At 42.1% G+C, this 24,247-nt stretch overlaps 1 protein-coding gene across 1 annotated transcript in view; it reads right to left on the bottom strand.

Annotated features, from left to right (window-relative positions):
• Nucleotides 1-160: 160 nt before the first annotated feature.
• The window catches only part of susd5 (sushi domain containing 5), a 79,899-nt gene continuing 55,812 nt past the window's right edge, over nucleotides 161-24,247 (bottom strand). The window contains exons 3-5 of the mRNA XM_041190199.1: nucleotides 19,656-19,771; nucleotides 10,312-10,500; nucleotides 161-1,786 (exon numbers count right to left, since the gene is read on the bottom strand). Coding sequence (XP_041046133.1) covers nucleotides 543-1,786; nucleotides 10,312-10,500; nucleotides 19,656-19,771 — 1,549 coding nt within the window. The 3' untranslated portion in view covers nucleotides 161-542. The remainder of the gene's footprint in view (nucleotides 1,787-10,311; nucleotides 10,501-19,655; nucleotides 19,772-24,247) is intronic.

Here is a 24,247-nt window from a genome sequence, read left to right as displayed (position 1 = left end):
CATATAAAAATGGAATAAATACAAAGGAAGTAGAATAAATACATTGGATTTTGTCTAGAAATAAAATTTGATTAGTTACAGTAGTTTGGATTATATTAGTTAAATACATGCGAACTGACACAAAACCAAAATCGGAACTATTTACAAATCTTTACATGTTTCTGACAGGAGCCAATTAAAGCTCCCTCCCTCTGTTTTACAAGATTCCGATGTGGATGTCTAGGCAAATTTATAATATCCAATCGCAGACCCAGCGGGACTGTGTCCCGACTGAGAAGGTCATTAGTACTCCCATCATTCTTCCATTGGAAACAGATTTTGTCCTTCCTCACCGCCCCCAATCTGTTATGTGCTTGATTGATCAAATCTCATTGTTCATTCTGCATATTCCAGGTATTTTAAGCTGTAATGATGATTGTCCAAAGCATATTAAAATTAAGACATCTCATGCTGTATTGTAATGCTTCCCATTTTTAAGATGGGTTCGTTCTGATGGGCCCCACTTTGATTGTGGAGCCTCCCTCAATAAGCAGATTTTCCACTTACACTTTATGCTGCATCTCAATGTGCTCACTGCGTCTGACCTGCCCCTTTCCATTCATCTGGTACACAGATGTTTTCTGATGTCTGCGTCTGTAGCACCACACGGCCAGTATCGCTGCCAATACCAGCAGACCAATCACAGTGACAATGACAGCAATTATGGGGCCTTTGCTTGAGCTTGAGCACTCCTCCCCTTTGCAGCTTTCGCTGGTAGGGAGCAGTTTGGCCTCAGTACCATCGCTGAAATTCCCCCTTTTAGTGAAGCCATCATCCGTGTCTATTTCTGTAAAATCTACCAAAGTCCGAGTACTTGATTCAAGTGTGCCTAAAGTCAAAAACTGATGGGTTGAGATCTCATCTGTGGACGTTGGGACGTGATCTACAGGATATAAACCTTCACTTACTGTTTCTGCAGTGCTTGTCGGAGGCAGTGAAGGTTCAGTAATTTCATCAGAAGATTTCCAGGACTCATCTGTGCCTATACTCAAGAAAGTAGTTGTGTAGAGATTGGCATCTTCAATAGCTTTACTGGCACTAACCTGTTCAGGTTCTGTGCTTAGTGTTAGACCCGTGTCCACTTGTTTAACTCCTTGATCAGGCGCTCTAGTTGGTACACCTATGATCAGTGTGTAGTGAGTGGCAGAGGTTGTGCTTTGAATGTTTGGCCTGCTGATCTCAATATGGTTGGAATGATCTGAGGTGACAATAGTTTCGTCCTCAATTTCCATTGATCCATCAGCTTTCTCACCTTCCCCTCGGGCCTCTGGTACAATGGGATAGCCATCCACCCACGATTCATCTGTACTGGCAACTGTTTCCTTGGTAACTTTAGTCTCATTGTGCACAATGGATGGTTCAGCAGGCAAGTCTTCATCTTCAGCTGTTTGGATCCCTTTGGTAGCATCAGTTTTCATTCCAATTTGATTATCACTTGAAGTAATTTGGATTTCAGATTCCATGTCTGGCTCCTTGGTATCAGGCTGGTCAGTGTTGGGGAGTGTCTCTGAGGGGAACCAAAACAGATGTTTCTGGCTGAGTAATGAAACCGGTGATTCAGTTGGTTTGAGTGTTTCTTGGCCATTCTCCCCTAATGAGCCATCAGCTCCTTCATCTAGTTCAGCATCCATACCTTCCCCATCATCCTCAGAAATAACGACTTTGCCTTGCTCATTAGGATCTGAAAATGACATGGATTCTTCATCAGGGAACTTGTCTTCATAGTCAATGTGTCCCTCAGTTTCATCTAAAGAACATAAACAAGCATCTTTGACTGAATTATCTTGGATTTAGCTTTCAGTGGTAACCAAGTTGGGACTTTCATGTAAAAGATTGCGTTACAGGTATTAATTTCTACAATTTTAGACATGAGAAATTGCCTAGTTTTTCTCACAATTATGATTAGAAATGTGTTAGTATACTCGAACTTATGGTCACAAATATATTTGTATCACGAGTGGTCTGATGAGGTGAGGGTGAATTTGTAGTGTTGGCTTCAGCTTCTGCTCTGCTCAAGTGCAAGCGTTCTGTCCCCCTATCGACAGGAGGAGACTAGGCTTCCTATCCCCTTGTCCAAGCCCCACCCAAAACCCCTGCATCAGAGCCCCATCCCAAACTTCTCAACCCCAACCCTATTCCAAACCGCTTTGGAAATGTTGATGTTACTGGAACGTTACAGGAGCAGAGGGTGGGGAAGGGTTTGACAGATGACAAATGTACTGGGAAGAGAAGCTGGCCTTTTCTCCATTGCTTGCTGGGGCAAGGCCTAAATAAATGTATATTTACACAGGTAGAGTAATGTCATAATTACAACTCCCTAGCGCAGTAGCTTAGGCTGGAGTCTCCTACCCAGCCATCTTCTAGTCAGTGCTCCAGCACCATCCTGATCTGCCTTCTGATGTCTGTACCACACAGCCTGGCACGTAGTGTGTGCATATCTACTCAACATCAGGAGCTAATGCAATTGCCTCAGTGACACGTTGAGACTTCAAAACTCAAGGTTATTTTTAGCTAATTGATGAGATTAAAATAAATGCAGTTATCAAATTATCAGCCTGAAAATGCTGCTTCCACTTTGCAACAAATGGTAAAAGATTCCTTTTCCTCGCTTGAACCAGTCCAACTGCAGAAAGTTAGTTCTGGCACAGGAAACCCAGCCGAGATACTGGGAGTATAAAAGCTTCTATTCATTGGTCTAACATCAAAGAAAACAAACTCTGGTTCCCCAATCCTAAGGTTCACGTTTCCTTTCCCAGAATGACACTAATGGGTGTGTTCAATATTGGGTAATAATTTCTGTCTGGCTTGAGGTTACCTTTGTAGAAAGTAACCCAGCCCCAGTGTTGACATTTAGCGAGGAAATGTGATGGTGGTTATATTTAGCAGCTGCAAATGAATGGCATCTCATTTCCACAACTACAACCTTCTGAATTATTTTTAATTGCATGAAGGTGAAATTGGACAGAATTCAGCTCCATCTTTAGTATCGAGCATGTGTAATGTTCTTGGTTTCTTTTAAAGCCAGTTTCTATTCTGAACAGTCATCATCAGCTCCAACCAACCCACAGAGGTTTAGAGAGAACAAGCTCTGTGTTTCAAGATCAGCACAGAGGACTGCACAGAAGATAGAAAAGCTCAGAAAAAACCTAATTTCTCCTGCAAACATTGCAAACACCCAAGCTGTGTCTCTATCCGTCTCACTCTCCCTCTGCCCCTCTCTTCCCGTATCTGTCTCTGTCAGCAGACGAGCAATTCTGTGTGAGAATAAGGATTGGCCACAGCAACATCATCTCACATCCCCCTCAACACTGGCCTCACTTCCATGGCTCAGCTGTGGTAAATTGTTGTGCAGTAAATGTGATTTCACCACCCCTCCCCTCTCCTCCCCACCACTCAAATATAGAATGAATAAAGGACGTCTCCAAATCCACACTTTTTGCCCCCTGCCTGCCTGGGATAAGCTGAATATCCCTGTGTTTTCAGTGGAACACAGTGTTCATTCACACCAAGAAAGGAAGCATTAACTATGAGCAAGCATTGTATCTCTGAATGTCCCACAGTTACTTGCCAGCTCCAATTACTTAACGTTCATGAAATAATCTGACAGTTATTGTTGAGCTAATTTATATACAAATCGTCATTTGGTAGTGCAGACCTTAAGTATTGCCGAAAAAAAACATTGTCGAAGCTTTTGGCCTTGCACTCATCAGGACAGTTTACAAGAATACCAATGGGAACAACAATTTATACTTCATGAGAAGAGAGTGCTGATTGGTTGGCAAGTGAACTCTGATTGCTATAGAAGCATTGCCATGGAGAATGCAACAGTTAACTGATGACTGACAGTTAACTGCCAAGTTTTGTTCAAATTCAAAGCAGGTGTGAGAAATGGATTTTTTAGAAAATATTTTTAGGGAATATTGTATTATTCTGTGGAAAAATGTGTGTGTATATGTGTGTGTGTGATTTAATTAAGCTGGGCAGGGATGAAGAGAAGACAAGTTGTCTTGGGAGGTTTAAAATATGAACAGGATAGAGGTGTTAGGTTTGATACAAGTACATAAGTTAGATCTAACATCGGCATTTTTAGATAAGTTGAGAGGTGGTTTGAATATCAAAGGAAGTTGGAGGTGACAAGGAATCTGTTTGCATCTTGTAGGACTTCCATAGGTAAATAGTAGTGGGATGTTACATTTTATTGACCCAAAAGCAAAGATGATAGAGACATGAAAAATTTTATATTTGGAAGGATTTGAGTTCCAAAGAGGTGTGAGAACAATGGAACCTGAGATGAAATGGGGAAAAAGTTATTTGAGTTACTGTGGAGAACTTAGGATAGCTTGTAGCTGCTGTTTGAGCTGTGAAATGTGCAGTTGGAGCTGAGTTGGGAGCTGTTAGCTCTGGGCTGGGGAGAGGATGCAGTTTGAATCAAGCACCCAGTCAAGCCAGAAAAGTCTTGGGCTGCAAAAAGCAGTTTTATTCTGAAGTTTGGTTTTCCACAGCAGAGTGGAAGTGAGTCACAGTCATGTGATATATCTTTATTGAAGCTACAGCTGTTTGTCTTGAGTAATATTACTGGATTTCTTATAGTTAAACATCTACAAGGTGTTTACTTGTAGGTCTTACCAAGTGGAGAGTCTTTTGGGGGGGAAATGTTTGTAAGGTTAACCTTAATTGTGCAACTGTAATCTTGTGTGCTTAAGTTTTTTTTTATTAATAAAACTTCTACTTTTAATTTTTAAAATCCCCGAAGTGTTACTGGACCTCTTACTGCTGAGATTGGTGCATGGTCTTCTCAGTTTCAGAATACAAACAAAAAGGGAATGGCCCATAAGCCAAGTTTCCCTCTGGGATTTGGTTTGTGCAGCGATTTACATTGGCTGTGGTCATAACACAGGCAAGTTGACTCTGGTCACAACATTGCCCTGGGGAATGAGCCAGAAAATGCCTGTCATCTATTTTGCTTTAATTAAAACAGACGCAGTGAGTGTACATGTTCTTTCTGTCTGCAAAGAAAAGGCTCCTGTGTAATTTCTGGCACATGTAAGTGAGCCACGCTGTGAGCCTGACTGATAATTCTAAATTGGTTGTCAATTCTTATCACACTCGGGATTGTTTAGTAAGTGTTGTCCAATCGCAGAATCACATCTAATGTTGGACACTTTTGAGTTTTGGAAGCACAGGCTGGTTGGGTACGGTCTGTACCCTGCCCATTGCAAACAGCCGAAGGGATATGCTGTTTGATACGATCCGCCAGTCTTTGGGACTGGCCTAGCATCACACTGGCACTGAAATTTATACGCCATTTATTCGTTTGTGTGTTGGGCAGAAGGTCCTTTTGGCTTGATGGCAGCACCGTGTTAGTGGTGAACCCAGCTGGTGTTTTACTGTATAGTAGCAGCATGAAACAGCCAGCTTCACCTGTTGCTCAAATTTTTGAGATATCTTTCCATTATAGGGTTAATCTGAGGTTAGAGGCAAGGTACTAGCATGGATAGAAGATTGGCTCTCTGGTAGGAGGTAGAGAGTGGGGATAAGGGGGTCCTTCTCAGGATGGCGGCCGGTGACTAGTGGAGTTCCGCAGGGGTCAGTGTTGGGACCACAACTTTTCACTTTATACATTAATGATCAAGATGAAGAAACTGAGGGCATCCTGGCTAAGTTTGCAGATGATACAAAGATAGGTGGAGGGACAGGTAGTATTGAGGAGGCTGGGAGGCTGCAGAAGGATTTGGACAGGTTAGGAGGATGGAATACAATGTGGGGAAGTGTGAGGTCATGCACTTTGGTAGGAAGAATAGAGGCATAGACTATTTTCTAAATGGGGACAGAATTCAGAAATCTGGAGTGCAAAGGGACTTGGGAGTCCTAGTCCAGGATTCTCTTAAGGTTAACTTGCAGGTTGAGTCAGTAGTTAGGAAGGCAAATGCAATGATGGCATTTATTTCAAGAGGACTAGAATATAAAAGCAGGGATGTGCTGCTGAGGCTTTATAAAGCTCTGGTCAGACCACATTTAGAATATTGTGAGCAATTTTGGGCCCCGTATCTCAGGAAGGATGTGCTGGCCCTGGAGAGGGTCCAGAGGAGGTTCACGCGAACGATCCCAGGAATGAAAGGCTTAACATATGAGGAACGTTTGAGGACTCTGGGTCTATACTTGATGGAGTTTAGAAGGATGAGGGGGGGATCTGATTGAAACTTACAGAATACTGAAAGGCCTGGATAGAGTGGACATGGGGAAGATGTTTCCATTAGTAGGAGAGTCTAAGACCTGAGGGCACAGCCTCAGAGTAAAGGGAAGACCTGTTAGAACAGAGATGAGGAGAAACTTCTTTAGCCAGAGAGTGGTGAATCTATGGAATTCATTGTCACAGAAGGCTGTGGAGGCCAGGTCATTGAGTGTATTTAAGACCGAGATAGATAGTTTCTTGACTGGTAAGGGGATCAAAGGTTACGGGGAGAATAGGGTTGAAAAACTTATCAGCCATGATTGAATGGCAGAGCAGACTCGATGGGCCGAACGGCCTAATTTCTGCTCCTATATCTTAGGGTCTTATGGTAAACTGGGCACTTTTCAGAGCTGAAAGTGACAGCCTTAGGCCCATACATGAGTTTGTGTGATATACAGTGAGAAATTATATGATTGGCGTAGCCATTATCTCGCAGGATAGGTTTGATGTGCCCTATTTCAGCATCAAGCTTGCATGGTGAACAAATGGCTTGGGCCTTATTTACGAGATTGCCGATAAGGCCAATCTTATAACGCGTGGAACTGTAGGAATCCCAATGCATATATTGACTGATGAAGGGCTCACTGTGTGGCACACATACGTGTACTGGAAGCTACATATGTTAATATACAGGACCCTGTTCTTTGCAGACAGTAAGAACATGTTCACGCACTGCACCTGTTTCAACTAAACAAAATAGGTGGCAGCCATTTTCTGGTTCATTCCCCAGGGCAAAGCCTTGACCAATTAGTCAACCTGCCTGGTTTGAATTTAAACAAAACTTGGCAGTTAACTGTCAGTCTTCAGTTAACTGGTGCATTGTCCATGTCAATGTTTCTACCAATCAGCGTCTACTTGCCAACCAATCAACACTCTCTTTTCATGAAGTATAAATTGTTGTTCCCTTTACATTTGCTATTCTTACAAATTGTCCTGATGAATGCAAGACCAAAAGCTTTGACAGTGTGTCCTTTTTTAACAATACTCTAATTTATATACAAGAGATACATCAAAATGTCTCTAAGAATCCTGTAGGAATAGATATCCTGTATATAAAAAAGACTTGAATTTTTGCGGTGCCTTTCACAACCTGGGTGTCCAAAAGCACATTACAACCAATTAGGTATTTTTGAAGAATTGTCATGCTTGTAAATGTAGAAAATGCAGCAGCCAATGTCTCCATGACTCCAAGGAGATATCCACAGCACTGATTCCATGTGACAAAACTTGCGCAAAGTGCATTTTGTGATAATCCTGTGACCATATGAAAAGTGGCAACAGCCCAGATTCTACAGTGAAACTATAAGCTTTCACTGTCATTACTCCCTACTGAAACCAGCAGTAACTTCTGGAGTCCGCAAATGTGCAGAATATCACAGAAATCCAGATGTTGCTGACAGTGGTGCTACATTTCTCCAGAGTGTACGTAGTTGAGGCTCCCTAGAATGAAGTCAATTGAATTGACAAGAACTTACAATCTTACACTTAGTCTCATTGTAAAAACCCTTGATAAAGTTACACCTTGTTGAATGAAGTGTAACTGGATTTTGAACCGTGTACTAACTTCATAATTACTACTAAACATCTCCCCCACAGTCCTGAAAACTAACTTTATATTCGTACAATGTCCAATTTTGCCACAATGATAAACCATCCACATCCTTTTAAAAAAATAATTAAAAGTTAATTTTTATTTTAGATTCTACATTAATCCAACCATAGACATTTATTTTACTATCTGAAATTTTAAATTAAAAGTTAAGGATATTAAGTAGTTTTAGAGATAAAAACAAAAAAACTGAGGATGCTGGAAATCCAAAAAAAAACAAAAACAGAATTACCTGGAAAAACTCAGCAGGTCTGGCAGCATCGGCGGAGAAGAAAAGAGTTGACGTTTCGAGTCCTCATGACCCTTCGACAGAACAGTTCTGTCGAAGGGTCATGAGGACTCGAAACGTCAACTCTTTTCTTCTCCGCCGATGCTGCCAGACCTGCTGAGTTTTTCCAGGTAATTCTGTTTTTGTTTTTGTTTAAGTAGTTTTAGCTTGTGCGAGAATACTGGCACCTAATCTGCTTGCTGCTATTACTGCTGCTGCATGCAAGACATTGCCTTGACTTGGTACCAGATTGAAACTGCTGTCCAGAAAGGGGCAGTCCACACACCACAGAGATGGCTAGATCTTTGTGAGCAGTTTTCTTTGAGGTCAGTGTTGAGCATCTTTGCTTCACTGCTGACCACAAAATCTGGGCCATTAATAGCCAGGTAACAAGAGACTGGGGACGGTCAGTCAGATTCACCTCCAAGCACAAATTTTGGTTCCTCATGTGTTCTTACACTTGCACCACAAGATGGATTCCAACAATTAGTGAGCAATGCTTTTCTTCAAAGGGAAATAAATCCTTTTCAAAAGAGTGGCCAAGGCTCTCGTTTAGCTCTGGAGACATTTGAAACGTGATCCCATGCCATACAGCTGTTAGCCACGTGTGTTTTAATTTATTTTGAAGTTGGATTGACGTCCATAACAAATACTTTTTTTTCCATACTTAAAATATCTGTAACCTTTGCAGGTGAAATTAATTTTGGATTGAAAGAGGGAAATGTAAGAATCTTAGAAAATGCTCCAAATAGAGTGACAAAGATTAAAACCTACGAAGAGGACCTACCCTTAGATCCCTCTTGAAAATAAACATCATTCTGTCAGAGCTCACACTCCCCCTTCAGATCCTTCTGAATCCTCCGACTCCCCAACTGTGCTTTGGTGTGTCTACAATAAAAGTGATCAACATTTGGGCCCATCTGAAGGTGAACCTATTACCTGCCCATGTCCTGCCACACTTCCAGTGCTGTCCCTTATTTTAATGTGTCATAAGGCCTCTCTATTCAAGACTGTTCTTCAGAGGTAAGGATTTTCTGGGTGTGTCAACGTTAGTTAAGTTGCTATGTTGGCCTGTATGTTTGTAATTCTTTGTTTATCTAGGTGACTCGTTATTAATGCTAAGGGACATCTTGGCAGTGAACTAATCACAGGAGGTGAGCTTGGGTCACTGTTTAATCTAATTATTATAATTCATGGTGATTTAACTGTGCTGTACCCTGTAGGATGGTACCATTGCCCAGATCTCTAAGCTGCCAGGCACCAGTTCCTATATTTAAAGTCTGAGGGGGACCCACAATTTTATTTTTAGGCACCTTGACATGGTTCATATCCTGGTAAATAAACACAAATGACTGTGAGTGCTGTTTCATAATGCCTCAGAGTTTCCTTTTCTAGTTACACACAGTTAGCCATAAGCTCTTAACAGATTCATATAACTATACAGTGACAGGTGAGTTATAAACCCTCCTTACTTCTCCCTAGTAGATGAACTTGCCTTTGGTCCAATGGAATAGGGTATTTCTCAGATAAATGTCCATGTTAGATTAGGTGCAATAAAATCATTGGCAATGCACCACATTCCCTGATGACTGTAATTTTGATCACATGGTCTGGAATAAGAGTCATGTTAAACCAGAATGGAAATCGTTACCATGACTGAAGCTGGGAAAGTGTTTGCACACTCACTTTGATCTTTCCGGACCAGAGTTCAACCAGATCACGTGTTGAAGTAAAAACCCCTCGGTTTCTAAAATTAAAACCTGTTTGTGGAGGGCCCTCAATTGGCAGAGTTTCAGCTACTTGTCTCGATTAGAAGGAGAGTTACTCGGTGTTTGAACACATGCAGGGAATGCTGATAGTTGGGCCATAATCTACAACATGTTCCATTTCCTTAACACCCCCTCTCTGAAATGAAGGTGTTCTGATGATATTGTGAAGCATCACTGAAAGGACACAACAGCCCCAGTTCACTCCCACTTAAACCTGTGTGATGGGAAACATACATTCCTTTTACAAGTAGATCTTTAATATTTCAAGATGACTTGGGGACAGTGCAACTGAATGAGGAGCCAACATAAAGAATGCCCCAAAGTAGATGTCACAAAGCCTCCAAACACTGATCCTATTGGATGCTAGTGTTTGGTATTATGCATTTTCTCTCACCTTTTATACAGGCTTGGACGAATCCATACCATTCTCCACAGCTGTCACACAACAAGCTGAAAGCATTCTCCCCGTTAGCCATGACATAACCTTGGGCACAGACATAAAGTAGCTCATCCCCCATTTCAGTTCCAGTGTGGCCCTGGAGGTTGGTGTTGGGAAAGGAGGGAGGGTCTCCACAAGGCTTACCTGCAGAAAAAGAAAAGAGATGCTCAGCGATACATCAATTTCTAAAACATTCACTCAGATCAATTTTATTCCCTCTGTAGATTTTACCCTGTCTCTGAGATTGCCTCTGGCAGTGCAGAGTCCTGGCATTAGTGAAGAGTATGGTGACATTGCACTGTTAGTGACAGATCTATAAGAATATATTTTACAGCAGAGTCTATTAGAGGCGGCTGTTTTCTATGAAAGAAGTACATGAGTAAGATACTGTGCATATATCATGAAACTGTGAAACATGACATAGAGAAACATATTAAACAGATTGCACTTATATGAGGCCTTTTATGACCACCCAATGTCCCAAACCACTTTACCACTAATTAAGTAACTTTGAAGTGTTTTCACTGTTGGAGGAAACATGGCAGCCAATGTGCACACAGCAAACTCCCAAAACAGCAATAATGACAATGAGCAGATAATCTGTTATTGTGTTATTAAATGAGGGATAAATATTGGCCAGGACACTTGGAACAATTACCCTGCTATTCTTTGAAATAGTGCTGTGGGATCTTTTACATCCACTTGAGAGGACAGACGGGGCCCCAGTTTAATGTCTCATCCAAAATGCATCACCTCTGGCAGTGCAGCACTCCCTCAGTACTACACTGAAGATTTTGGTGTTCAAATCCTGAAGTGGGACTTGAACCCAGAACCTTCATATGTCTCAAGAATATTATAAATAAATTTATTTCAAGTAAAATAATCTGCAGGAAGTTACGATATTGTAGGTACTGAAGCAGCAGCTCTGAGATTGAGGGTTCAAATCTTTACATTTGAAGAACTCTGAAGAAGAGTCATACGGACTCGAAACGTTAACTGTTTCTCTCTCCACAGAGGCTATCAGACCGGCTGAGGATTTCCAGCATTTTCTGTTTTTATTTCGCATTTCCAGCATCCGCAGTATTTTGCTTTTATTCTATTTTTTCAAATCTTTTGATTTGGTAACAAATAAAACTATCACAGAATCTGCTACATTGTCATAAAAATCAACTGGATCATTAATTTCCCTAAGGGTAGGGAACCTGGTGTCTTTACATGATCTCAGCCTACATGTGATTCCAGTTCACATACCATGTGGTTAACTCTTAATGCCCACAGGGAAATCTGACAGAGAGCAGTAGATGTGGTCTTTTATGTGAGAGGGTGAGTTATTTGATTGCATGGGCTGAACTTTCCCAGCCCAGTGCAGACAGGTTTGGGGGATGCGGGGACCAAGAAAGCAGTGGGAGATTGCGAGACTGTCCCACCTCTGGTTGACTTTCCTAGGGAATCACCAGCCTTTTCCATGGAGACGCAAAAGCAAAGCAGCCAATGAAGGCCCCAATCAAGGATCATTTGCCCCTGGCACTGCAATTTTCCTGGTGTCACACAAGGCCGCTGTGTCAGGAGCCTGACAACACTGTGGCGAAGCCCTCTCATCGGGAGGGCTAGTGGCAGGATCAGGGGACCGCAATGCTCACCTGGGTCCAGGAGCAGCCACTGCAACTCCTCTGGAGTCACTCTCCACCCTGAGGCCCCTCACATAACTTTGTCATCACATTCAGCACTGAAGAAGGAAGCCTCCATGAGCACCTCCATTCTGAGGTGTTCCCTAAATCTCCCTATTCTCCAGCAGCATTCACCTCTCCTTACAAAACTCTTACAGGGCGTGACAGGGGAGATGTTGTTAGGATCTTTCCCCTGGCTGGTGAGTCTAGGACCAGGGGATAAGAATAAGGGGTAGGCCATTTAAGACTGAAATGAGGAGGGATTTCTTCACTCAGAGGGTGGTGAATCTTTGGAATTCCCTATCCCGGAGGGCTGTGGAAGCTCAATCATTGAGCATGTTCAAGACAGGAATCGATAGATTTCTGGAGGCTAATGACAACAAGGGATATGGAGATAATGCAGGAAAGTGGCTTTGAGGTGGAAGATGAATCATGATTTAATTGAATGTCAGAGCAGGTTCAATGGGCCGAATGTCCTACTCCTATGTTCCCAGTGGGTCTGCCAGCCCAACATTGGCGAGGGCCCTCCTCTTGGGCCTCCCTCCTCCCTGGTCTGCCTGCTGACTTTATTTGGCTGCAAATGTGAGGCCGCCTCACATGAAGTTGTTCCAGTGGCCGCACTGAGGTCTTGCTGAGGCCCAGGAGCCGCTTACGGTCCAGACACCCACACAAAAATTCAGCCCCGTGTTCCAAGTGTGGAACCTTTCCTCTGGATGAGCCACGTGATGTGTCCAGCTCTGGGTGCCACATTTTAGGAAGGATGTGAAGGCATTGGAGAGAGTGCAGCAAAGATTCACAAAAATGGTTCCAGGGATGAGGACCTACAGTTACATAGATAGATTAGAGAAATTGGGACTCTTCCCCTTGGAGAAAAAAAAGGATAAGAGGAGATTTGATAGAGGTGTTCAAAATCATGATGGGTCTGGACAGAGCAGATAGGGAGAAACTGTCCCCACTCATGAAAGGATCGAGAAGGAACAGATTTAAAGTAATTGGCAAAAGAAGCAAAAGCGACATGAGGAACAACTTTTTCCCGCAGCGAGTTGTTAGGATCTGGAATGTACTGCCCGAGAGTGTGGTGGAGGCAGGTTCAATCGAAGCATTCAGAAGGGAATTAGACTGTAATCTGAAAAGGAAGAATGTGCAGGGTTACCAGTAAAAGGCAGTGGAATGGCACTAAATGAGTTGTCCATGCAGAGCTGATTGGACATCTCCTGTGCTGTAACAATTCTGTGATTAATACATATGCCAAACATATGCACCAAGACATATACAAGGATGGGCAAATGAATTAACACATCAGGCAAACATAGATGAGTGGGCCAAAGAATATACTCGAGTTCAATAAACATACATATGTAAATCAAAAAATATATTTGCATGGACCAATGAATATTTACATATGGATATATATATTATATAGGTCAATAACTGGACAAGCAAGCTGACAAATGTAGAGGATGAAATATACATGCACATAAATCAATTAAACAGCATAAAGGCCAATAAATGGTTAACAGTGATCAATGAGGCTGCACAATGTTCGGGCCAGGTCCTTTACTATCACCTGAATGCACCAAGGGAAAACTGTGTTGTGCTCTCACCAGTATAAATCTCAACGTGTAACCTCCCATGTAATGTGAAGACACATTTTAAGAGTGAGCAGCAGATGGAAGATGTTGGGAGTTGGGGGAAGGGGGGTTTTAAAATATCGGGACCCTTTATATCTTTGTGAGGGGTAATTTATTCGTGAGGAGATCCTCCTGCTCCCTATTATAACATTGAAATACAAAAGAGGGAACTGTGTCTAAACAACCAGACTGACCTCACTGGTACCTGCAACAATGCGCCACTAGCAACATAACTCCAGTCTGTTGGCTGCAATCAGCCTTTGGACTATTAGCTACAATCTAAATCAAAGGTTTCTGCTGACATCATGAATCGAATGGTGAGTTTAAATTACAACTGTGTATGTCTGCCTGGAAGTTTTTTTAATATATTTTTTAAGGGGTAATGTTTATACTTGCAATTAAAGTTCATTCACTGATGCTGATTGCTGTTTATTTTGGCAGTGTTTTTCTTTAGCCATTGGACAACTGACCTTTATGACTAAGTTACTTCAAGTGAAGGATATGATAGAACATTATTAAAGTGAGCGAATGGTGTGCACAACCACAATAAGATATGAGTCCAGCTCAGTGGTACAGTAATCAGCAAGGCCCTCATTGTCAGACTCACTGGCAGTGCAGGGTCTTGTTTAACAGGGATCTGGATCAGGAGAAGAATCTGAAAGCCTGACATCTCCCTTTTTCTACAGATACTGTGGAAGTATTTCCCAGTTCTCTCACTCTGTGTTTCTCAGGTCAGAGAATAGAGAGGGAAGTTAGTGCACTGACTGGTCACACTACCAAACATCAGGCCATAGTGACCTCTGCACCCAGCTCTCCCATCTGAATAAGGCTCTGCACTGAGAGTGGACTTACTCAGTTCCCATGTCAAACATTTCCAAACCATTCCCTTTCTCTGTAAGATTGTTTTATTTTACATCAATGTCGTTTGAATTAATTCTCATATCAAAGGGGAGACAGTAGCATAGCAGTAATGTCCCTGGATTAGTAATCCAGAAGCCCAGACTAATGCTCTGGAGACGTGGGTTCAAATCCCACCATGGGGGAAACTGGTGAATTTAAATTCAATTAATAAAATCTGGAATTGGAAACTGGTCTCAGTAATCGCAGCCACAAAACTATAATTTCTTGTAAAAACCCATCTGGTTCACTAATGTCCTTTAGGGAAGGAAATCTGCTATCCTTACCTGGTCTGGCCCACGTGTGACCCCAGACCCACAGTACTGTGGTTGACTCTTAACTGCCTTCTGAATTGGCCTAGCAAGCCATTCAGTTCAAGGGCAATTAGGGATGGGTAACAAATGCTGGCTTTGCCAGTGATGCCTACATCCCATGAAATAATATTTTAAAAATAACTCATATATATCACACCTTTCACAGCTGCAGAATGTCTCAAAGCACCTTGCAGCCAATGAAGTACTTCCGAATTAATGTTGGAACTGTGGCAGCCAATCTGTACACAGCAAGATTCCCCAAACTGCAATGTGATAATAACCGATAATCCGTTTTTAGTGATGTTGACTGAGGGTTAATATTGACCAAGACACTGGGGAGAATTGTCCTACTCTTCTTCTGATTCTTCTCTGGGACCCTTTACATCATCTGCTCCAAAAAATGGCACCTGTGAGAGTGCAGTAATCCCTCAGTACTGCACAGGAAGCATCAGCCTAGTTATGTGCTCAAGTGTGTGGAATGGAATCCGAACCCAAATGCAATTAATGTACATACTTTGAATATTTATCCCCTGATCAATGTAATAGCTCATGTTGGTAAGTAATAGAAACAAGAGTTTGGATAAATATTTTTAGAGTTGGCACCTTGGTTGTTTGTCCCATAAACCACTAAGAATTTATCTATTTCCTGAATCAGCCTGAGTTTGGATGAGTTTGCCAAATTATGGACAGTTCGACATTGTGACCTGCTCACAATCATTCCAGAGACTCATGTAGCTCTCCCCAAAGCTCAATCCAATCCCAGGTTCCAGGACGAAAGATTAGTGTCCAGTCTCTGGAGCCTTTAGTCTCTGTAACCCCTGTAGCCTATAATACTTGGAGCCTGTGATCTTTATTTCATTACAGCCCAAGTTCCAGTAGGACTCAGTCACAAACTTTAATTTTGACCAAACTACACAGATTTACAGAAACTTTTTCAGCTGTTTTAGACACCGACTCAGTCCCCAGCCCCTAGTGCAATCCACACTCTCCATCCCCACACTCTCTCTGTTCCATCAGAACTGTGTAGTGACTGGGCTGTGAAGACTCAATTTTCTGCACTGGGGTCATCATGAGAATCCTAATCACCAATTCATCAATGAATAGAATACCAGCTTTATGAAGAGCAGTGAGTCTAGTCAAGGACAGAAATCTTTGCACACTCCCTATTCAGATGATCAGTTTTCCTTTAGCCAGATAGTGAGAGCTGATGGATCCCCCTCTGCTCAGCTTTTCAGAGAGTGGTGAGTGGCTCTCGGGGCCAGTTAGGGGACTGGATACCTCATGCAGCTAGGAAAGGAGTCACAAGACAGATGCTGAGTTCGAAACCTTCACCTTTACATCCTCTAACAACAGCCTACGGAATGCACAATTCTCAGCTGTGCTGTTATATGACCCCAGCATTACTAAAAACAGCAAGGGGAATTGTCAATTAACTGTTAAATGGGCCTTTTAAAAGATTTATTGCACAGCTGTGTTTTAATAATTGTGCTAGGTAAAGGAACCGAGCCTGCTCCCAGGTTAAATGATGCCATAACCTGATGTACAGACTGATTCAAGCAAGACAGAAATAATCAGCCAGCCCTGCATCTTCATTCAACAAACTTTACAATTCAATAGAAAAAACAAGAGGAGTTTTAAATGGTCATTTCTCCCATTTATTTCAGTCCCAATGATTATATTGAATTTAATTGCTTTAACATTTAACCATCTCCTCAAAATATCTGCCAAGGTCACAGGTGAGTTTACCAACCATTAGAACAAGCATTTGGTTTTGGAAAGTAGTGGAATTAAGTGAAATAATTTTATTACATGAACCTTATTAAACAAACCCCCATTTGAAATGGTCAAGGAATTAATCAGTTAATTGGTGTTTGGGATTACATGGTTTATTGACATGCCTCTATGGTTTAATGGGATGCCCATTAATATATTTTTAAATGGTTGCACTGTTAACCAGAGATTAACTAAATATTAGTCCAAAACTATTCCCAGCTGAACTCACAGATCCTCCGTATGACCACAGCCCACCTTGTCTGTACCTCTGTAATCAATCTTCTACCTGCAATTAACTCCTGGACCCCTCAGCAGGAGCTACCTGTAACCCTGCAATGAACCAGGGCAACCAGCCAATCCCAGCTCTTCAGAACCAAACAGCCAATCCCAGCTTCCCCTGTATCAGTGCAACCAGCAGCTGCTCAATGCCTTCAGAAACCATGACAACCACAGCCGGTTCCATCAGAAACACCTCACATAACACCAACCCTCCACAACAGAAAATAATAACAGAGGCCATAAAACACGTTTTCAGAATGATTACCCATAATAATTTATACTTATAAAACACTTGCTATGCAATAAAATGTCCCAAAGTGTTTCACAACAGCATTATATATCAAAATTTCACATTGAGACACATATGGCAATCCTACGGCAGATGGTGGAAAGCCTGTTCAAGGAGGTAGATTTTAAGGAGCATCTTAAAGAATGGAAGTGAGGTGGAGAGTTGTAGGAAGGAAATTCCAAAGCTTAGAGTCCAGGCAGCTGAAGGCGTGGCTGCCAATGGTGGGGTGATTAAAACCAGAACGCGGGCTGGAGTAGAGACATATGACAGTGTTGGGATGGTGTTCCAGTGTCTTTTAAGATATGAAGCTGGGCCTGTGTAATACTGATTACACAGGCTTCCATGCATTCAATTCCCTTTTAAGCTATCACCCCTATTCAAACATTTGCAAAGACTGTCCTCTGCTAACAGGATTGATACTTTAACATTAAAATTAAATTGGTAAAAGGACACTGTCTCTTTCCCAGAATTGGCAGCTGTCCTACACACAATGAGTCAGTGGAAAAAGAAGCTATCCATAATATTCAGCCACAAAGACAAAGAGGGTTCCAGTTTTTATCTCTGGTCTGTACTGCATTAATCTATTTCAGCCAGGACAATACTGTACCGGGGCTGTACAGTTCCTGCAGAATCCATGGATTGGAGATGAGCGATATCAACAATGATCCCCGTTCCTGACCATCATCCTGTGAATCCTCCCCCGAATAATTCAGGTGAGTGAAAGTGCAGGATAGGACTGTGGATACTCATTGAACCAAATCTGACCATCAGTGCCTAGGATCACACTGAGAGGAGGTGTCTGGGACCCATGGAATTGTGTTCGAGTATCGAATCATGATCAACTGGAACAGAGGGATATCATTTATGGAGGAAGGAATCTCAGATTACATTCATTGCTTTCTTTGCTCTAGCCTTGCATTTCCAATTCACTGGTAGCTGAAGTAACAAAACCTGCTCACCCCTTTAATGGGATTGATGGTATCACTCATGAAGTGATGAATATGGGGTTGGCGATCCAGACTAAGATCTGTAGAGACACTTTATAGTAATAAGTAATTACCGACTATAAACTTGTAGGAACAGGAGGAGGCCATTCAGCCCCTCCAATCTACTCCACCATTCGATTAGATCTGTACCTCAACCATATTTACACAACATTGTGCCGTATCCTTTGGTACTCTTACCCAAGAAAAATCTATCCGTCTCAGGCCTGAAAGCTTCAATTAACCTTCAACATCCACAGTCTTTGTGGGAGAGAGTTCCAGATTTCCACTGCCCTTTGTGTGAAAAAAGCGCTTCCTAATTTTGGTCCTAAGGAGCCTGGCTCTAATTTGAAGATTGTGTTTCCTTGTTTTTCATTTCTTCACCAGACAAAATAGTTTATTCGTATCTAACCTATCAAATCCTTTTAACATTTTAAAAATCTTGATCCAATCATTCCTGAATCTTCTAAGTCCAAAGGAATACAAGCCATGTTTATGCAATTTGTCCTCAGAATTGAATCTCTTGCTTGATAACAACTCACCAAGGCTCCTTTGACAACACCTTCCAAACCCACAATCACTACCATCTAGAAGTTCAAAGGCAGCAGATACATGGGGACACCACCACCTGGAAGTTCCCCTCCAAGTCACTCACCATCCTGACTTGGAAATATATCACCGTTCCTTCACTGTCACTGGGTCAAAATCCTGGAACTCCCTCTCTAACAGCACAGTGGGTGTACCTACACCACATGGACTGCAGCAGTTCGAGAAGGCAGCTCACCACCACCTTCTCAAGGGCAATTAAGGATGGGTAATAAATGCTGGTCCAGCCAGCGACGCCCACATCCCGTGAATGAATAAAAAAATTCTGGTGAATCTGTGCTGCACCCTCTATAAGACCAGTGTATCCTTCCTCAGGTGCAATGCCCAGAACTGAAGATGGGGTCTGACCAAGACTCCCTTCAACAAGTCACAGAGTTCAATCTTCCTGAGGGTTTTACTGAAAAAAAGAGCAAGTCAAATTCAATGTAAAATCAGAACTTGTGTATTTTATAGAGCACACATGGGTGACAGGATCATATTTCAAGACATTTCTATAAAGCAACAAAACCACACTTACACTGTCCCAACTGGAGAACAGGACACTCACACTTAAACTTTACTCTCTTTCTAGCCAGACCTGGCTTGGTCAGTCTCAGGCCATAAAAACTGACCGGCTATACCCCAATTCTCAGTCCAGTGGAAGTCCGGCCTCTTGGCCTTCTTCAGAATCCCTGAACACATTTCATTTCTCTGTATCTTGCATCAGAACAGGGGAAGAATCTTAAACCTCTGTGACTCAATTTAACCACACCTCTTCAGTATAACTGATTTCCAAATTACCTCTGTGGAAAAATCCCAAATTATGACATGTTACCATTGTAAAGGACTAACATGTTGACTGTGTTGACTTAAGCACTAACCTTGATCTTTAATGCAGAATGAATCATACGGACCAGTTGAAGAAGCTGCTTCAGTTTTTACACTGACAGTTTTGAGCTCCTGTTGGCCAAAGGCCATGTTACTGCACACAGTTATCCTGTATGTTAACACAAACACATTTAATCAGTTATATTCTAGGTTGAGAACTGTTTGTTTCTTTTTTAAAACAAAAATAAAAATAGCTGGAAAAAATCAGCAGGTCTGGCAGCATCTGCGGAGAGAAACACAGTTAACATTTCGAGTCTGTATGACTCTTCAGCAGAACTAAGGAAAAATAGAAAAGAGGCAAAATATAAGTTGGTTTAAGGTGGGGGGGGGGACAGGTAGAGCATGATGCCACCACCAAACACATCTTCCCTTCACCCCCCCCCGGCGGCATTCCGCAGGGATCGTTCTCTTTGGGACACCCTGGTCCACTCCTCCATCACCCCCTACACCTCAACCCCCTCCCACAGCACCTTCCCATGCAACTGCAGAAGGTGCAACACCTGTCCCTTTACTTCCCCTCTCCTCACCATCCAAGGGCCCAAACACTCCTTTCAAGTGAAGCAGCATTTCACTTGCACTTCCCTCAATTTAGTCTACTGCATTCACTGCTCCCAATGCGGTTTCCTCTACATTGGAGAGACCAAACGCAGACTGGGTGACCGCTTTGCGGAACACCTTCAGTCTGTCCGCAAGCATGACCCAGAGCTCCCTGTCGCTTGCCATTTCAACACTCCACCCTGCTCTCTTACCCACATGTCCGTCCTTGGCTTGCTGCTTTGTTCCAGTGAAGCTCAACGCAAACTGGAGGAACAGCACCTCATCTTCCGACTAGGCACTTTACAGCCTTCCAACTGAATATTGAGTTCAACAACTTTAGATCATGAACTCTCTCCTCCAACCCCACCCCCTTTCCGATCCCCCTTTTTTCCAATAATTTTATATAGATTTTTCTTTTCCCACCTATTTCCATTATTTTTAAATGTATTTCCATCCATTGTTTTATCTCTACCTTTTAGCCTATTTCGATCCCTTCACCCCACCCCAGCCCACTAGGGCTATCTGTACCTTGCTCATCCTGCTTTCTACCCATAATGTCACCTATTAGCACATTTCTTAGATAACAACACCACCTTCAACACCTCTTTGTCCTTTTGTCTATGACATCTTTTGGTTATCTCCACCTATCACTGGCCCTCTATCCAGCTTTACCTGTCCCCCCCCCCCGCCCCCTTAAACCAGCTTATATTTCACCTCGCTTCTATTTCTCCTTAGTTCTGTTGAAGAGTCATATGGACTTGAAACGTTAACTGTGTTCCTCTCCACAAATGCTGTCAGACCTGCTGAGTTTTTCCAGGTATTTTTGTTTTTGTTTTGGATTTCCAGCATCCCCAGTTTTTTGCTTTTATCTTAGTTGTTTCTTTTTTTACCCAGTCTCACTGTTATTTTTAACCTGCCTTTAAGGAGTCTCCAACCCTTCATTCTGCACCATTCTCAGAACAAGAACTCAAGCATATCAGCTGTTCCAGGATTAAACTGTGCGTTCCTTACTTGGCTATTGTACTTGTGGGGACTCTGGAATTGTTGACACTTTGATGTGGGTAAATATCTTGCTGATGGCTGGTGAAACTAGTGGAGTTTGGCCAGTGAGAGATTGACAAAATTCCTGGAGAAATAATGTCACCAATCTCTAGGTTGTGGATGGAAACAGGGACAAACCTATTCAGGGAGCAGGAGTTTACCCTGTGAGGATCCCCAAGTGGGAATCAGTGTTCCAGTTGCTGACACCAACTCTGGTTGGATATATTGTGGGAAGTTTTCATCACATGACCTCCCACCTTCAGCCACCCCATCCCCATGTGCCTACCATTGATTACCCATCCTCGAAGCACCCAGCACCCATCAGCTGAAAAGGAAACAGATGTTTCACTATCTGATTGCATGATTCTTGACAGTTATTGAAACAACCTTTCTCCCAATTGCCAATCTTTTTATAGCTAATAAACAAAATTGTTCAAACAAAATGGAAAAAGAGAATATTAATTTTTTTCTTTTTTCTTTCATGAGATGTGGGCATCGCTGCTAAGATCGGCATTTGTTACCCATCCCTAAGTGTCCTTGAACTGAATGGCTTGCTAGGCCATTTCAGAGGGCAGGCAGAGGCAACACTGTGACTTGTGGACCTGGAGTCAAATGTAGGTCAGACCGGGTAAGGATGACTGATTTCCTTCCCGAAGGGACATTAATGAACCAGATGAGCTTTTGCAACAATCGATGATAGTTGCCATGGTCACCATTACCAAGACCAGCTTTATATTCCAGATTTATTAATTGAACTCAAATGCCAGCAGCTGCCATGAGCATTAGTCAGAATCACGAGTCCAGTGACATCACCACTTCTCCCCTTAAACTAATTTGACATAATTCTGGTGAGAACAGCCACTTCTGGTCAGTGGAAGGATCAGACCCATAACTCTCATCATGCTCTAACAATCTGAGCTAACCAACCAAGGTAATGACTTTTAGCAACTCCTCTATAATGTTTCTCCAAGTTGTTCATAGCACTGCCCAGGAGATTAACCTTTCATTCCTGAAGCTTCCAAGGTAGTCTGGAGGATTGGAAACTCTAGCTTTCCTGGGGTGTCTCATAATTTTTCCCCACCAGAATTTATAGCGGAAGATCAGCGGATAGCTGGGAGAGGTTTCCTGATCTCCCACTGGGGTTGCAGAGTGAAGACAGAAGAACTCTGGAGAAATTCTATCCCTGTGTCTTTGCGGTATTTTATGAAGAAGCTGAAGGGAGTCAGTATTGGATCATTTGTCCTTCATGTTTTAAGTTTACTAAAGGATTTGAAAGGATAGATAGAGAGAAACTACCAGTATTTCCTCTGGGGTGGGAGGAAGAGTCCAAAACAAGGAGGCATAACCTTAAAATTAGGAATCAGGCCATTCAGGAGCAAACTTGGGAAGCATTTCATCACACAAAGGGTAGCGGAAATCTGGAACTCTCTCCCTTAAAAAGCTGTTGAAGTGGGGGAGGGGGGGGGTGTGGTGTCACTTGGAAATTTCAAAACTGATATTGATGGGTTTTAATTGAGTAAGGGATTAAGGGATATAGAACCAAGGCAAGTGGATGTAATTTAAGATACAGTTCAGCCAAGATCTAATTGAATGGCAGTACCTGAATTTCCTACATTACAATAGTGACTACTCTTCAAAAAGATCTCACTGGCTGCAAAGTGATTTATAAAGTCTGGAGGTTGTAAAAGGCACTGTAAAAACTGCAAATCTTTTTTTTGCTTTTATTCATGTTCCTACGCAATGGGGTATCTGCACCCTCTCTCAAAGCAGCTACATCATGGGCTAGACACATGGTAAAGCTTCTTCTCCATGTTCTTCTGTCCCAGTCTCAGAGGAACATATAGAGCTGCACCAGTCATCATTCTGCCTTCTTGGAGTAGGAACACCAATTGTCAAATTATGAGTTGACATATGCTTTTAATTCACTGGAGAATGTCTGGATTTTTCACTTAGAAATCATTTTTCAGCTATTAGCCTGAGCTGGACTGAAGGTCAAAAGTGAAAGGACATTGAGTTAACTCATTGTGACACTTAGCTCTCCAAATGCTCATCATTATAAATTCTGTAATATCTTGACTTTGTTTAACCCAATGTCATGAAACTATTAATGTATATAATATTTTGGAAAATATTTTTATTTTAAAATAGAGGGTTAGTCTGTGGGTGTGTCTTAATTGGATTAAAGCCAGCCAGTCTGGGTGCTTTGATAGGTACTAGTTTTGATATGTAAGAGAGATAGTGTGAATTTGCATTTTTTGCATAGAGCATTCAAGAAATAGGGCGAAAACTGACACCTTTCTAGCAGCTACCAAGCAATGTGTTTATATTACTAATAAAATTGGTAGTATGAAAGGGGCTTCATTGTTAGAGAAGTTTTGTTGAGGGCTGGTAGGTATAACTTCAGTAGTTTTCGGGTGTGCAGAGCAGAGGCAATGTAAGATCAAAGCCCGTAAGCCGACCACTGTATCTGCAAGGAACCAAAGTGAAAAGAATCTCATTTTGAATTGGTAAGGTGAAAATGCTTTGCCTGGTGTCTGGTTAAGTCTATGGATTGCTGTTGCCTTAATGGAAATTAGTTTGGGAATTTGTTAAAAGTTATGATAGTAGTAATTTGTAGCCATGCCTATATGTATTTTAACCTGTGTAAATTAATAAAATGTTTCATTTAGTTTAATGTAAAACCTCGAAGACTAGTGGTCTGATTCCTGAGTTTAGAGTCGTATCTCAAACATAACCCTTAAAATTGTTGGTTATAACAGTTATTTAAAGTTTCCCTCTGGGGCTTTTAAATAACTCTGCTTTACCAACTGCATCTGTCATAACAGCCAAAGTAAAATTATGGGAGGCTTTGATAGAGTAAATAAGGAGAAGTTGCTTCCACGAGCAGGACGACTGATAGTCAGAGGGCACAGATTGGAGATAATTAGCAGAAGACCAGAGGGGAGATAAGCAGATATAAAATGTCTCTGAGAGTCAGAATCCTGAGATGGAATTCTCTTCCTGCAGT

The sequence above is a fragment of the Carcharodon carcharias genome, chromosome 6 (assembly GCF_017639515.1).
Source record: "Carcharodon carcharias isolate sCarCar2 chromosome 6, sCarCar2.pri, whole genome shotgun sequence".
NCBI classification, from domain to species: Eukaryota; Metazoa; Chordata; class Chondrichthyes; order Lamniformes; family Lamnidae; genus Carcharodon; species Carcharodon carcharias.
Note: the sequence above shows the minus strand (reverse complement) of the source record. Positions and strands in the feature narration are given on the sequence as shown.